At 33.8% G+C, this 15,303-nt stretch overlaps 2 protein-coding genes across 7 annotated transcripts; one reads left to right on the forward strand and one right to left on the reverse strand.

Moving 5' to 3' along the window:
* Positions 1 to 492: 492 nt before the first annotated feature.
* LOC141842156 (uncharacterized) lies at positions 493 to 2,993 on the reverse strand. Of its 4 annotated transcripts, none has more exons than XM_074730378.1 (5): positions 2,906 to 2,993; positions 1,895 to 1,997; positions 1,685 to 1,778; positions 1,317 to 1,467; positions 493 to 675 (listed from the first exon to the last, which is right to left on the reverse strand). In XM_074730378.1, the coding sequence occupies exons 2-5, from the start codon at positions 1,979 to 1,981 to the stop codon at positions 609 to 611; spliced, it is 399 nt and encodes a 132-aa protein (XP_074586479.1). In that variant the 5' UTR covers positions 1,982 to 1,997; positions 2,906 to 2,993; the 3' UTR covers positions 493 to 608. The 4 variants fall into 4 exon arrangements, with proteins under 4 accessions (XP_074586479.1, XP_074586480.1, XP_074586481.1 ...); XM_074730379.1 differs by having other exon boundaries at positions 1,895 to 2,000; XM_074730380.1 differs by having other exon boundaries at positions 2,851 to 2,925.
* Positions 2,994 to 4,285: 1,292 nt separating this feature from the next.
* Positions 4,286 to 13,954, forward strand: LOC141841469 (coatomer subunit delta-1-like). Of its 3 annotated transcripts, XM_074729645.1 has the most exons (13): positions 4,286 to 4,357; positions 4,723 to 4,808; positions 6,106 to 6,145; positions 7,095 to 7,318; positions 7,463 to 7,705; positions 9,028 to 9,196; positions 9,925 to 10,226; positions 11,696 to 11,882; positions 11,954 to 12,107; positions 12,796 to 12,858; positions 12,969 to 13,065; positions 13,630 to 13,728; positions 13,805 to 13,954. In XM_074729645.1, exons 2-12 carry the CDS (start codon positions 4,806 to 4,808, stop codon positions 13,717 to 13,719), a joined length of 1,572 nt encoding a protein of 523 aa, XP_074585746.1. In that variant the 5' UTR covers positions 4,286 to 4,357; positions 4,723 to 4,805; the 3' UTR covers positions 13,720 to 13,728; positions 13,805 to 13,954. The 3 variants fall into 3 exon arrangements, with proteins under 3 accessions (XP_074585746.1, XP_074585744.1, XP_074585745.1); XM_074729643.1 differs by having other exon boundaries at positions 13,630 to 13,954; XM_074729644.1 differs by lacking the exon at positions 4,286 to 4,357 and adding an exon at positions 4,483 to 4,559 and having other exon boundaries at positions 13,630 to 13,954.
* Positions 13,955 to 15,303: the final 1,349 nt, after the last annotated feature.

Here is a 15,303-nt window from a genome sequence, read left to right on the forward strand (position 1 = left end):
TGCATCAATAGTTGTATAAATAAAAAAAATTTATATTATAATAGTTACGAAATCGTAACTACTATAATATTATAGAAATTATAATTTCATATATGCTATCATAGTTATAACAGCTATAATTTTATATTTGTTATTATAATTATAATAATTACAATTTCTTCGTAATTGTTATAATATAAATATTATTAAAGAGATTAAGTCCTTCCTACCAATTTAAGATTTAATACACATCGGAAGAGATAATAAGTATAGAACACTGTATTTAGGAAAACTATATAATTTTTCATTAACAATACAAAAGGGGCGTATTTTTGCTCAATTAAATTTCTCTTTTTTTTAAAAAAAAACATTGAATGCTAATAAAATAGGAACAGTTCGTACATTTTAGCCGATCATTTCTCTTGTAAATTAATAAAATATTAATTTAAATTGCCTAATTTAAAGTTCCTTTCTTTTCATCAACACAAGAATTGTTAACTCACCATGCAATATTACAACTGAAATCAAACTACACAGTAAACAACAATAACAACTGCTCCAGTGTACTGTTTTAAGCTATTACAGTTGTAATCCTAGCAGACAGATGGCCGTATAGTGTAAAATCTGAGTTAATTCTCGCCTCTTTGATTAATCGTCAAAGTGAAATATATGAGAACCATTGTCCCTAGGCTTGACCTGTTCATTGTTGCAGGAGAGAGCATCATTTGGTTAAGGAAAAGAAGTGAACATAATCACTTGCTTTGTTCTCTTGATTAAAAGATGGCATTTTGCCACATCAACAAAGAGCAAACTTTTGATTGATGCAAGAAAAAGAAACAAGAAATGCATAAAATACAACCAGTGGTCACCACCAAGTTGAAATGAATCTAGCAAGAGTGTTAATTTGCTAATTTAACAATAAAATGCTAATATTTTTCTTTCTACTGCAACTACTATCTTCATTGCTTTAATCGAGTTATACCTCTCAGGTTATTACATCTTCATTGCAGGTCGATGTAAAAGGATAGGAAGTGTTAGGTTGCTAGCTATCTAATCAGTAGGTTAGATTTAGAACCTAGGACAAGTATAGGTTGAACTTGGAAGTGACTTCTTTGTTTTATCATAGAATACCAGATGAAAGTTAGTATACAATAATTAAGATACCTAGATTGCAATCTATGTGGCTTACTGACTTAAAAGGTAGTTCAAGCAGCATAGATTGCAAGGCCAAAACTAAATATATAGAATTCCTGCCTTCACTGAAATTCATGAGAATTTACTACTCTGGTGACTTTCATATTGAAGACTGTATCTGGAGAAGTTTTCAGAGTGCTTACAAGGTTGCAAAGAATAGAAGAATCTTCAGAGGATGGTTGAAGTTTAAGCGATTTAATCTTTTGTTCTTTCGTTCCCCAGAATCTGGAAAAACAGGGCTATTTGGTAAAGATTGCACTGCATGCCTCAATTGCTCCACCTGAGAAGGTACCACTGGAAGAAAAAGAAACAAAGGCAAATAGAAACATTGTAGGGGAGATAAAATCAAGTTGTGAGAGAATAACAATCTATAGCAGCAGAAATATATGCTTGACAGATAGTCATGTCAGCATTTCAAAACAATTTTAGCAGTCTATAAGATGTTTTTTTTTTCAGCACACAGAAAACAACCATCTGTAAATGAATTGATAGTTAATAGGAAAAAAAATACCTTTCACAAGAAATCTTTTTAATGATTCATCTGCTTCCAGCTCCTCATCATTATGCCTCTCCGGGCGCATTGAACTCTTGCGAGAAAGAGCCTTCTGTGGGCACATAAGTTAACTCAAATCTTTACCTTGACTATAAACGAAAATAAGTAATTTGTATACAATGTTATTCATGCAAAAACCAAAACAATGACATCGAATATTCCACTCACCGGTATCTTTGGACTTTCAGAGCAGCATAAATCAGGTGGTTGTCCAAGACTTTCTATATCCACAACTGTGTTGGAAACTTTATCCATATGGTATGTTCTACTTCTGCTGGATAATGTATTAGAAAGATTCACCAAGAAGCCAATACTAAGATGATCACAATTAGGAGAAAGACTGGTTGACTAGGAATAATTTGAAGAATTCCACCAGGCAGTGAAATTTTTGTAGTTCTTAACATTTCAAGTGCATTAACTTTGTAATGGCAATCATGGAACTTCCTAACACACACAATATAAAAAGTTGACTGATGAAGTTTGAACCCTTTTTTCTCAAACCATCCCAACCATCTATAAGGATCTTGCAAATAAAAAGTAAGAGGTTCACCAGTTCAACTAGTTCAATTAAAGAATGATATAGACTCAACAGAGATAGAATTAGCGTCTACCAACTCAGAACCAATAAAACTGAAATATAAGAGACTTTTCTTAATTCCCAATTCCAACTCCTCTAATTTTTTTGTCAAAGGTTTTAGGCTAACTACTTACCTTTGAAACTTTCAGCCCCGAGTTTGATCATAAATGAGTAGGAATCCTTCTCTATCCCTTACCTGTTCTCTTTTCAAATTTCAGGAAATTAAAAAAAAAACACTGAATCGAGAAACCATTTTCTCATTTTGGGGCAATAACGAGAGGCGAGAATCTCTGGTTATCTAACAACGACAGCGATGAAGGAGACACATTCAAGCAAATGAAAATTCCTTAAAAGTCTCGATGAGAATTCCTTTTCCCATCACAAACCATGAAAGAAGTTCCCTTTCGAACGCACTGAAGATTCTTCTTCTTTCTTTTTTTTAAAAGAAGAAGAAGAAGTAGAAGATTCAAGGTATAACGAAAAAAAATCTGTTAAAATATTTCGACCAATCCCAAATCCATTCAAGAAACAAACGGAGGTCACTAACACTTCGACTTCTCTTCTTTCCTAAATCGCAAACAATGGTGACGCCCAAGACGCACCTTCTTTGTGCAGAGACGTGGAGAGACCGGCGTAAGGCACAAGCTTTCTCCTTGGCGATCTCTGCACGTCGCTCCTAACTCCGAGTTGCAGCTGTCCCGAGTTGCAGCTGTCTCCGTTGCGAGAAATAAAAAGGACTTGCCAACGACGGCGTTGGTCTTTCATTGTATAAACAAATTTCATCAACCTTTTTTGAAATACCTCCTCAAAGAATCTAAAATTCGCAAATAGCGTGTACTCCACGTGTCTCACGTGGATTTTGTTAATAAATTAAATTATTTGTGTAGGGTCTAAAATATAAAATAATTACTATTTTAAATTTTATTAACTTTATATTATTTTTGAAAATGAGATAGAATGAATAAAACTTTAATTAGGTAATAAATAGAATACAAGACCATCGCTATAAATTGATAAAATATTAATAATTTTGTTTGCCATGAAATATAAAATAATGCTTCCTATCCTTTTTGTTTATTTTTAGTTTCTTTTATTGGTTTAAAATGGTTAAGAAAGAGATTAAATTTGAGCAAAAAAATCGAAAAGAACATTTTTATTTTTATTATATTTAAAATGATATCGTATGTTGACAAAACAATGTCCCCCAATATTTTTTTATTTATTATAATAATTTTGAAACTACTTTTAATATTGAGTAATTTTGATTAAAACTATTCCAATGGTTTAATCTCAACGTAATAATTTAATTCAATAAAATATATTTACTAGCATTATTGATAGAATCTACCATTCTAATGGTCTCATACAATCAGTTTCATGATTATCTGTGAGAAAGTAAATCAAAAGATTATAGTTAACTACGACAAGAGAGGTCATTGTCTGACTTCGTTGAAATTCGACCTTTTCTATTTAAGATTTTATATACATAAGGACATGCTACTCTTCAGTAAAAAGTGTAATTCATCGTCGCAGCGATCTTACACGATTGGTTTCACGACTATCTGTGAGGATGTAAATGAAGAAGTTGCAGTTGTTATAATGAAGGAGGACATTACTTCGATTTCGTTAAAATTTGACCTTTATATTTTAATAATTTTGTTCTATCGTAATCACTAATTTGACCTTTATATTTTAATAATTTTGTTCTATCGTAATCACTAAGTATGTCCCGGAGCAAGGACACGCTACTCAATTTAACGGTAGAAGATGAAACTATGATATTATAATTGAAATAAAAATAATATTTTAAAACTAAAAATTATTATAAACTAAAAATAAAGGGTAAACATTGTGTTATGTTAATTAATTTACCCTGCCAAAAATAACCAAGTTTAAGTCGCTGCGCTATTTGCATTATAGCACAGCGTTATGTATGTTATATCACCGGTCGTTTCTCTCCGCGTGTCGGTATAACGTTGTCTCGCTTTGCGCTTGATTTGTTGAGTTCGAGTGTTCGATGGATCTCCGTTCCAACCCTCCATTTCAGATCTGAGGTGAGTTTTCCTCTTTTCCGTGCTTCGTTCTCGCTCCTGTCGTTATTGTTGGTTTACAATGTTGCTAGATCTCCATTACGTCGCTTAAATGTATAATCGTCTACTGTCCTTGTTCTTTGTTCGTTGGGAAAAGTTATGATTCAGGACTCACATATGTTACCTTGGTAGATCTGCTAAACTCTTCGATTTTGATGCGATAGAGGCTAAAATATCATATATAGATATATTTTCTATTTCCCTGCACTGATTTCGCCTTTTGGTGCTCTTGATACTGTTTATTTGGTCTATAAGATTGGTCGCGTATGGCTTCGAATCGCAGAAAGAGGAGAATTTTCTTATCATATAATTGCATGTATCTTTGACAGATCTGCTGAAGTTCTTGCTGTGACGAAGATCTTCCTTTGCTGTACTCGGCTCTGCAGGCACTCGGCCTTCAGATTCTTTCACAATGGTATGAGATTAAGATTTGTAACTATTTTTGAATTAATTTGTAGTTTAACTGCACATTATGTTCTTGAAAATTGACTTTCATGCTCGTTCATCTTGTCTTTGTTTCAATTGAATTTTCAGTTATAATCAAAATGACCTTGCAAATGTACGTGTATTAGTGACTAAGTGCAAACTCTTACAGATTATTGAAGCATGTATCATAGAAGATATGGAATTCAGTTCAGTATCAACAAATTGCATTTATGTCTTCAAATTATGGAATCAATACTGATCAGCCACCATATTTTAGCGGTACCCACTCCTGTACCATACACGGGTATGATTGGTATTGGTTAACACCTAAGTAAAAGAGAGGAAAACAAGAAGAGGCAGGCGGAGAAGAAGTTATGGAGGAAGAGAAAATAGGGAAAGGGGAAAGGCAAGAGACAAATGAGATTAATGAAATTTTTTTTTTGAGAAAAAGACATGGAAGTGTGAAGAACAGAAGGGGAAAGGGGAAGAGAGAAGAGCACAATGAAATGGAAATATTGATTTTAACTGTCTAACCAATATTGTCTGATCTGCACCACTTGTAACCTATCAAATGTTTACACGGGTTATGCTTCGAAATTTTTTTACATACTTTTTTTTAACAAAAAACTGAACTACATATATTCCCCTCTAATATCCTAAGCACTTATGTTTCACTTTTGGATCAGTTTCATTTGTAGTCGTCCGAGATTGGAGATTCCATATTTATAAATGAAAAGTTCAAAGTAGAAGTCACCCCAATGAAAGTATAATAAATGACATTTCCACTTGACAGTGTTCAGTGATAAAGAATTTAACTAGAAAAACTTGTTGAGTGAGCGCACGGTATTTTGTGTTTCTCTGAGGGATAGATTGCTTATTTGCACTCTTTCATGAGTGGATCATAAACAACCATAGTTTTTTTCTTTTTCTTTCATGGGTGAGTTGGGCATCCTTGTCTCATACAATTCACAATGGTTCATAGCATCAGCGAAGTGTCTGCATAAATGCATCACTACCATTAATTAAGAGGGCCTACATAGGCAATGCACATGATTGATTGATGATATATACCATGATTACATTTAGGAGTAGCATGATTCATAATGGTGACGAAAATAACAACAACAATCAAGCCTTAGCCCACTAGGTGGGGTCGGCAATGGTGATGAAAATAAGAAGCAGAATATTCATGATGATTGTATTTCAATCTTCAATATGTTTGCATATTATATGGATAAGATTATTCATGAAGGTTACTTGCTAAGCATTCATTTTGGATGGATCAGGTTGTTCTTGCGGCTTCCATTGTAACTAAGCCAGGAAAAGGTAAGCATCTCCAATTTTAATTTGACAGTTCCACTTCTATTCTTCAAATCATGCCGATTTAGTTTCCGTAAATATCTTGGATTATAGGTTGACAATATATTATGTTTCTCAATCTTTCTTGTTTATCAAATGAGGAATTAGTTTCCTTACCCTGAAGTTTCAAGGTTCATTAGTTACAATCTCAACTTTATTTGGTATTTGTTTTTGTTCCTTGTTTAGAGTGAGAATCCTGTGGTTGACTAATGTCCTAATATATTGCACATTGCAAAATAGTCTGTTAACTTGATATGCGTCTTGCTTAGCTAATTATTTATACTGCATTTTCTCCTTCAAATTCAAGACTTGCATCAATTGTGGACTCGAGCTAGTAGAAATTGTTGTGCTACTTGCTTTCTATTATAACATAAATTGATGTTAACAATGAACATCTTATATAGGTTACATGAACTCTTTCTTCTACCTTAGGCTTGGCTTCCAAATGTCAATACAACTTTTTGTAGCCGCCCTATTACAAAGAAGGTTTCCTAGACTGCATGATTCTTGTGTAGTTTTAGTCTCTTGCTAAGCTTAGATATGCAAGTCTATTCATTCTAACTCACTCATCAGTTTCCATTCTTGAGTTAAAATTGAAGTCAAAATTTTGTATAATTTGGCATGAAGTCATGGTTCTGTCAGCATAACCTATTGCTATATTCATTGCATCTGCATCTGTAGTTATTTTACATCTTTAGAACTTATGCTGTTAAGGAACAGAAGAAAGATGATGAACTTGAAGTTTGAATTAGCTTAAAATATGGTGAAACAAACTGTAGTAAACCTCTTGCAACCGCTCATTAATTGGAGTCCATGAAGTTTTCTCCCTCTTTGTTCCTTTATTATTATTATTTTCATGCTCTAGATTAGTTCCATTATGACTTATGTTTTCTTTTCCTTCTATCTTAAATTGCAGTGTTGGTTTCAAGGCAGTTTGTGGAGATGTCTCGAATAAGGATAGAAGGGCTGCTTGCTGCCTTCCCTAAGCTGGTGGGAACAGGGAAACAACACACTTTTGTTGAGACTGAAAATGTGCGCTATGTGTACCAACCAATAGAAGCACTTTATCTCCTACTTGTGACAAACAAACAGAGTAACATTCTTGAAGATCTCGACACGTTAAGACTCTTATCCAAACTTGTATCCTTTTTACAATCAAAGGCTTGTTTGTCTTCATACTTGTTCAGTATTTTGATGTTGTATGCCATTCTTTTTCTTAAATGAAACTTCTTTGCTTTACAACACCAAAAATACTTTAAAAATTGTTTCCTTAAATTGGCGTAGGTGCCTGAATATTCACCCTCTTTAGATGAAGAGGGTATATGTAAGATGGCTTTTGAGCTCATTTTTGCTTTTGATGAAGCCATTTCACTGGGCAGCAAAGAAAATTTGACTGTTGCACAAGTTAAACAATACTGCGAAATGGAGAGCCATGAAGAAAAATTGCATAAGTTGGTCATGCAAAGCAAAATTAATGAGACTAGGGATGTCATGAAGCGGAAAGCTAGTGAGATCGACAAAAGCAAGGTATATTTTATATCTATTCTACTTGTTGTACATATATGCATAAAAAGGTACGAGGGAACTAGATAATGAAGGGACAATGTTGGGAATTATTTATAAAAATCCCTATATATGATAATACGAAGAGTCTTTGGGATTGATTAATTAGAATATAAATAATTAAGGTACAGTTACAATACATGCTGATGGAGTTCATAGACTTTTTAGGATCATTGTTAAGGCCCAGTTTGACCCTCAACCTTTTTCTATTGGGGCTTGAGGCCCACATTGGTCACTCAAATTGAAGGAGAACAAAATTTGAATATACAAATGTAGTTTAAATGAAATGAGAAAAATGACAGAAAATTTGAGATGGATGAATTTGAAGTACTTGTAACTAGGAATTTAGATATCTTAGAGCTATTATTTAATTGGAAGGAGATATTGATTATGATATTTTTAGAAATAGTGGGTGGTTGAAATGCAGGCACATCTGCAATCATGTCGTGTGTGATTGTTGCGTGCATCTTAGGTTAAAGGGAAATTTCTATAACATTGTAGTATGTTTAGAAGATGTAAACATGTTAAAAAACTACTAGTAGATTCTATAGTTAGTCAATTCAAGCTAATTAAAGGTGTCAGGGATACAATCTTTGTAGCCAATCCAAAATAGTTGGAAGTAATATGGTTTGTCATCATGGTTGCATTGTTGTAAATAATTAAGTGAAAATTGATTGTTTGGTAGCTTCATTTATGATACTAACATTCTCTTTCGCTTGCAGACCTCTGACCTGTAGTGTATCACAAGTAAATTACTATGAATAAGGATACTGTGGGAGCAAAGTTTTAATAGTCATTTTCTACTTAATACAGTTTTTATGTGGCATAATCTTATAAAACTTCAAAAAATATAGTCTTTTAAGGCATCTTGCCAAGTGACCCAAATTTCAAGCATCAGAAACCTTGTGTGGAAAAGCATGATGATACTATGACTTGGTCATCGCTTATTAGTTTTCTGGATAAGTGGCGTTGTCTATCTCCTGTTGATAGTTAAATATCTGAAAGTTGAGGTATTATATAATATCAGCTAGTTTTCAGATCTCTCTCTTGTTAATAGTTAAACATGTGAACATTGTGGTACTATACTACTTTGTAATCAGCTTGTTCACTGACAAATTGCTAATTATTTTCAGTTTCATTGTATTTTTAATTAGTCTCCATGCAATAAACTTTTGCAGTAAGTATTTCCAACAAACTTGAAATTCTTCACATCCAGATATTCTTTGCTTTCTTGAACACTAATCCAAGATGCAATTTTCATGGAACACTGCACTTTGTCTTCACAGATTGAGAAAAACAGAGGTGAGAAAGGAGGAATGATGGCTTTGTCTGGTCCTCGAAGAATTGAAAGTAGCTTTAATGACATGAGCATTTCCAGTTCTGGAAGTGGTTTTGGCAGTGGGTCAGGAATTGGATTGAGCACTGATGTGGAAACCTTCTCTAGTAAGCCCAAAGGTAGACAAATCATATGTCCAACCATGCTGTGTTCATGATTATCTGTTTGTGTCAATTCATGATGGTGAATTAGCTTACTTATTCATTTAGTTTCCTAATTAACTTGATTGATAACTACTAGATCTTCCCCTGTTGGTGGAATGCTGTTTAAGTCTTTTATGCCTAAAGTAATCTCTTTTTATTCCCTGTTTTTTCTTTTGTTTCTCACAAATTTCATTCATTTTGAAAATTGTTTCATTATGGTAAGATAAAACTTCTTTTAATAAATATACAATAATTGTTTGCAAATCTATCATAAGAATTTTTTCTTGTGTCTATTTTTCTCTAATTTTTCCATTAGTTCGTTTATTAAATAAAGAGCTTCTAATATGATATTATTATTTTTAAAGCTCAAACAATACTTTGTTATTGTATAAATTGTGTTGAAGGATCAAAAGATTATATTTGGTTCCTTGTGTTTTATAATCAACCATGTGTAAACATGGCTTAATGATGATGATATATATAACTTCTGTCTGTGCAATGCTTATGAAAGCTTGATAAGGAAACAATTCCAGACCATGATGATGGTGCTTGCTAAACTAGTACCAACTCACTAACTTTCTGTCCATTTACAGATGGTCCAAGTAATAAAAAGAACTTGAATGAAGCACATGTGATTCTTGTGGAAATGTTGCCATTATATTAAACTATTTCTATTTTACTTACTGAAGATTCTGTTCATTCAGGCCGTCAATCTGCATCTGCTACTGCTCCCTCCAAAGGCCTTGGCATGAAGTTAGGGAAAACACAAAAGACAAACCAATTTTTGGAGTCTCTAAAAGCTGAAGGAGAAGTTATTCTCGAGGATGTGCAACCAACTGTTGCCCAATCAAAATCCTCTCTTCCACTAACTGACCCTGTCACATTGACCATTGAAGAGCGATTAAATGTTGTCATTAGGAGGGATGGTGCTCTTAACAACTTTGATATCCAGGGAACTCTTTCCCTGCAAATTCTTAACCAGGATGATGGATTTGTGCAGCTCCAGGTTCTCTATCTCATCCCACCGGTCTTGAATTGCATAGACTCTGTCACTTCCCGTTTGCATAAAAAAATTGCTATTTGATCATGGTTGACTTTTTACCCACCTCTCTAGGTTAGTATAGTAATCAGTAGACATTGCTCAAATACTGTTAATTCTCATGTAACCAACTAATTGCTATTAAGTGAGAATGGAACATAATAAAATAGACTCATACATCTATTAAGCAAACTCAGCAACTCTCATAAATCTAGTGCAATCAACACGACAGCACTCCTTAAATTCGAGGGAAGATAATTGAGAACAAGTATGCCAATAAGTAAGAGAATAAGAATATGAGCATATGCATGAGAAAGCCTAACAAGAAAGATGTACCACCAATACTTTCAGTGAGCATCCAAATCACCTGAAATGAATAATAAAACTAACTAACAAATGCAGTAACACAAATAATGCAATATACACCATCCACAATACAGCTATCAAACATCAATGTGCATTCATCTGAAACCACAATGTAACTATCAGTGGCCTAAAACATACTACAGCATTAACAAAAATGTAGCCAACCTACATGTCTAAATAATCAACTAAACAACCTATGAATGCCATCATTTCCAAAAAGAACAACCTGCATGAGCATTTTGTGGCATCATATCTTGACTTTGATACTTATGAGCTGGCTTCTATGGTACTGTCCAATTGAAAAAGTGTTTTGTTCGTATGAATCAATTGCAAGTTTTTCTTATCCATCTGGCATTTGGATTCAGTAATCTACTCTGCCACTGAATCTAAGTTGGAGCCAGAGCCTTTTTTAGATTTTTCTTAGACTTGATATACTGTTGCTACTGTTATCCCAACTTCATCCCCTCTGAGAACATGACAAAATGCTCATGCCACACCATGTTATCTCTGAGAACATGACGACGTGACTTCATATGTTATATTTCCTTTTGATGGGATTGGTTTTTTGTAGTTTATATTTCTTGGCCACACCATGTTCTTTTTTTGTTTTTTGCATAGCTAATATCCATTCTTGTAGCTGAAAAATGTATGAAGACAACACACTGGCATGGTGACTGTAGTTATAGCAAGTAGACTGGAATGGGAGCAGTCCAAGATAAAGTCATTTAGCAGAGATAGATTCTTGCAATTCATTAATATTTCACACTTGTGCATATCTTCTTCCAACCATGATTGCTTGGAAATTCTATGCCTAAAAATCAAGCAAATAATCAGCCTTTCTAAGAAGGTGTTTTCTTCCAAGTAGACCTTGGAAATTGCTTCAAGCTCAGGGCTTTGAAATCCTACACCAAATAGGGCTTGCTCTTGTATATATTTTTATTTATAATTTTAGTATGGGTTGTCCTACCCTTTAGCCTTCCCTTTTCTTAAAAAAAATATTTTCTACAAACTTTGTTTATAGTTAAACATCAGTTGTCACTGGAAATTGTTTTATTTCGCCTTTTTTCCAGATTGAAAATGAAGATGTTACTGGCCTTAGCTTCAAAACCCATCCTAATATCAACAAAGAGTTATTCAACAGCAAGCACATTATAGGCTTGAAAGATCCCAACAGGCCATTCCCTGCTGGCCAAAATGATGTTGGCCTTATGAAGTGGAGAATTCAGGGGATGGATGAAGCTTCTTTGCCTTTGACTGGTTAGTATTGCATTGTTGTACTAAACCTTGCCATGAATGCCATTGTCTAACTATAGCTCATTTGAGTATAGTCAATTGCTGGCCCTCTGTTTCTGGTGGCGAAACTTATGTGAACATAGAGTATGAAGCATCAGAGTTGTTTGACTTGCAAAATGTTGTAATCTCCATACCGCTCCCTGCGCTTAGGGAGGCTCCAAGTATAAGGCAGATAGATGGAGAATGGAAGTAAGTACTTGATGTTTTTTCCTCACCAAAATGGATATAGTTGTGATCATACTTTCATCTTATGTTTGAAATTTCTGGCATAGATAGGTCTCTTTAGTAAAGATAAAAAGCTGATGTATTCCCTTAGAAAATTGTCACTTAATGTTGTGCAATCCCTGGAATCTAAGTAACTCCCTTTCTTATCAACCTTATTCTATAGGATAATCAAGGAGTTTCTGCAAATGTGATAAATTATTCAAAACTCAAATTATTAGAACTTGTAATTTAACCTGATATGAGAATGCTCAATTGGCATTTAATTTAACCACTATGATTTGAGCCAATGTATGCCTGGGTTTGAAGATTCTGATTCTCAGATCTGTCAGAACTACTCAGGAGGATAGAAACGAAGTATCATTCTCTTGGTGATTAATTCATCAGGCATACAAGGGTTCCATAAGTACCATACCCTGATACTTAGGGAGCTTAAAACTGGGATGTGAAGAAGGTAGATCTGTTGATGCCGTACAATATCTAGACTTGAAGAGGACCTAATGTTGTTTATTTACAGCTAAAGTTTCCTTTGGAAGAACATTGTTTCTTTATGGATTATACTTTTTCCCTTGTTTTTTCTATCTTCCAATTTAAACTATATTCGTAAAATCCAATTGTCTTGTTGCTTATTTAATTGTTTTATAAATTATATTAGGTATGACTCGAGAAATTCGACGTTGGATTGGTCTATTCTTCTAATCGATCACTCTAATCGCAGGTTTAAGAATCATTCTACATTCAGTTAAATCTTTTTTAATTTCAAATGCTCTGCCCTCTCAAGTTCTTCTAACCCTTGTTTTTTTTTCTTTTACTTTAAACCATTGTCAGTGGGTCAATGGAGTTTGTTGTGCCGCCAGCTGATTCAGCTGTATTTTTCCCTATTACTGTCAGATTCACTGCTGCAAGCACATATAGTAATGTTAAGGTGGGTAAGCAATGGATTAATACCTTCAGTTGTAAATTATCCAAATCAAGAACACACTAGTTTTTCACTGTTCTTTGAGCAGGTAATTAGAGGTGAACCTTGTTGCAATCATATGGTCATATTCTCCAGATTGTTGCCTACCCTGATATTCCATTAAGTTCCTGCTTGATTCAACTGTTATAATATAAAATTTTATATCATTGCCATTCTCAAATTGTTTCAGCAGTGTATTCATTTATTCATGAAAAAGTTTAATTTTACAGGATATCTTGAATTATATATATATTCCTTCATCTCATGTCACTTTAAAATCCTGCAACTTTGAAGAAGCTTTATAAACTTTTTATATAGTCTTATATTCTATCCTCTTCCCTTCCCTTCATGGTAAATCAGTTCGTAACATTTAAATAAGAATGATAATATATGCTAATTAGTGTGCATTTTCTGTCTAATTTTCTACTTTATATTGAGTATATTTTGCTGGAACTATCTTTTGATACTTTTAGGCACTACTTTCTAAGAGATAACTCTTTTTATGCACGAGTTATCGGAAATTTGTCGCAGGTTGTAAATGTCTTGCCGCTCAGAGACAATGCTCCTTCAAAATACTCACAAAGGATTCAGTTGATCACAGACACCTACCAAGTCGTTTGATCATGATGGGTATTTCTTTGCACCTGAACCATTCTGTTCTTCAATATTTTCCCTACCAAAAAAACCAATTTTGTTTCGGTTACAGATATTGTTGATTGTTGAACTGGGAAAAGATTAGCTAGGGAGGTCATGTATGTGCTGGTCCAATGGGTGTGTATTTGGTTCTTAGATCCCTAATACTTCTAAATCTCTATGCTGGGTGATTTTCTATCATAATGGAAGGCATTTTGCCTAAAGACATGGTATTTGCTATTTTTTGTAATGCATTAGTTATTCTATGGAAAAGTCTCTTTCACAAGATCTGCTATGGAGGATTTTAAGTGGTAATTTTGAAAAATAACATAGATTTTTTAACATTAGATGGAGAGGATTTTAACAGGAAATGAAATTTTCAAGAGTGTTTTGATATTAACAAAGGTTTAAGGATATGTTTTATATGTAAATTGATGGGAGATATGATCACACAATTATACAGATTTACTAGTAGTTATATAATATTTTCATGATCAATATAAGAGATAAGATGGGTTTTCATATAACGTGGGTTTGATTTTTATACAAGGTATTTTATACACATGTGGTATTTAAATTATTTATAATGATTAATGTAAAATTTTTATAAAATCAATTTAATTATTTTTAAAATGATTCAGTTTGAAAAGTTTGATATTTAAATTTAAAAAATAATTAAAAAGAACAGTATGCTCTTTTAAAATGATTAATTTTTTTAATAATAAATAAAATGGCTAGTTCTTTTTTTATATATAATTTAAATATTCAAGTTTATCGGATAAATTGAAAATATATTTTATATACATTTAGAAATCAACCGTTAAAGTATTTATATCTATTAGAAATCGAAATCTGATGAAGGCCGTTAAAGAATTTATTTCTATTAGAATTTGAAATCTGATCAAGGCGTTAAAATGATTATTTCTTACTTATATTATAACTGATGTAGGATAGAAAAAAATCATTGACTATTTTTTTTTATCAAATTATATATATATATATATATATATATATTCTGAAAATAAACTAATCTTCATTCACTTGTTCACATTAGTTTTTTCCTCAATTTGGTACGTGTCACTTAATGCTAAGTTTACTTAGAGGAGTGGATGATGGAGGGATGACATAAACCTAGGGATGACACAAACCTAGAGAAAAGAAAGGAAAGATGAATAAAATCCATCCTCATCTTTATCCATTTACCTGAAGCAAGGAAAGAAAATAAAATTTATTTTTATGGTCTAAAATACCCACTGAAGCTTCTTCTCCGCGAAGCCATCCTTGTCTTCGCCGTCCTCATCGCCGGCGAACAGGAGCCGCGGCGGTTCCTTCTCCGCGACGCCGGCCGGTGGCACGGCGGCCGCGAACAGGAACCGGCCCCGTCTCGCCTCCAGAAACCCCAATGCGGCGGAAAAACGAAGGCGGAAGAAGACGCAGAAATCTCCTCGAGCCGCCTCGCAATCTGCCGAGACAGAAAGATCGGAAGCCCCCGCCGCGGCCGCCCGCTCGTCGAACACGTACGCGCGCTGGTCGGCGTTGCCCACCGCGACCCACAGCCCGCCCTCCGGGTCG

The sequence above is a fragment of the Curcuma longa genome, chromosome 11 (assembly GCF_044706935.1).
Source record: "Curcuma longa cultivar G26 ecotype Majalengka, Jawa Barat chromosome 11, ITB_CL_G26_1.1, whole genome shotgun sequence".
Classification (NCBI taxonomy): Eukaryota; Viridiplantae; Streptophyta; class Magnoliopsida; order Zingiberales; family Zingiberaceae; genus Curcuma; species Curcuma longa.

Coding starts and splice junctions, on each gene's coding strand:
- LOC141842156 (XM_074730378.1), bottom strand. CDS start 1,981: ATGGATAAAGTTTCCAACACAGTTGTGGATATAGAAAGTCTTGGACAA. Junction 1,779..1,894: donor CTGAAAGTCCAAAGATACCG/GTGAGTGGAATA, acceptor ATGTGCCCACAG/AAGGCTCTTTCTCGCAAGAG. Junction 676..1,316: donor CTTCTATTCTTTGCAACCTT/GTAAGCACTCTG, acceptor AACAATGAACAG/GTCAAGCCTAGGGACAATGG.
- LOC141841469 (XM_074729643.1), top strand. Junction 12,859..12,968: donor ATCGATCACTCTAATCGCAG/GTTTAAGAATCA, acceptor AACCATTGTCAG/TGGGTCAATGGAGTTTGTTG. Junction 13,066..13,629: donor GCACATATAGTAATGTTAAG/GTGGGTAAGCAA, acceptor AATTTGTCGCAG/GTTGTAAATGTCTTGCCGCT.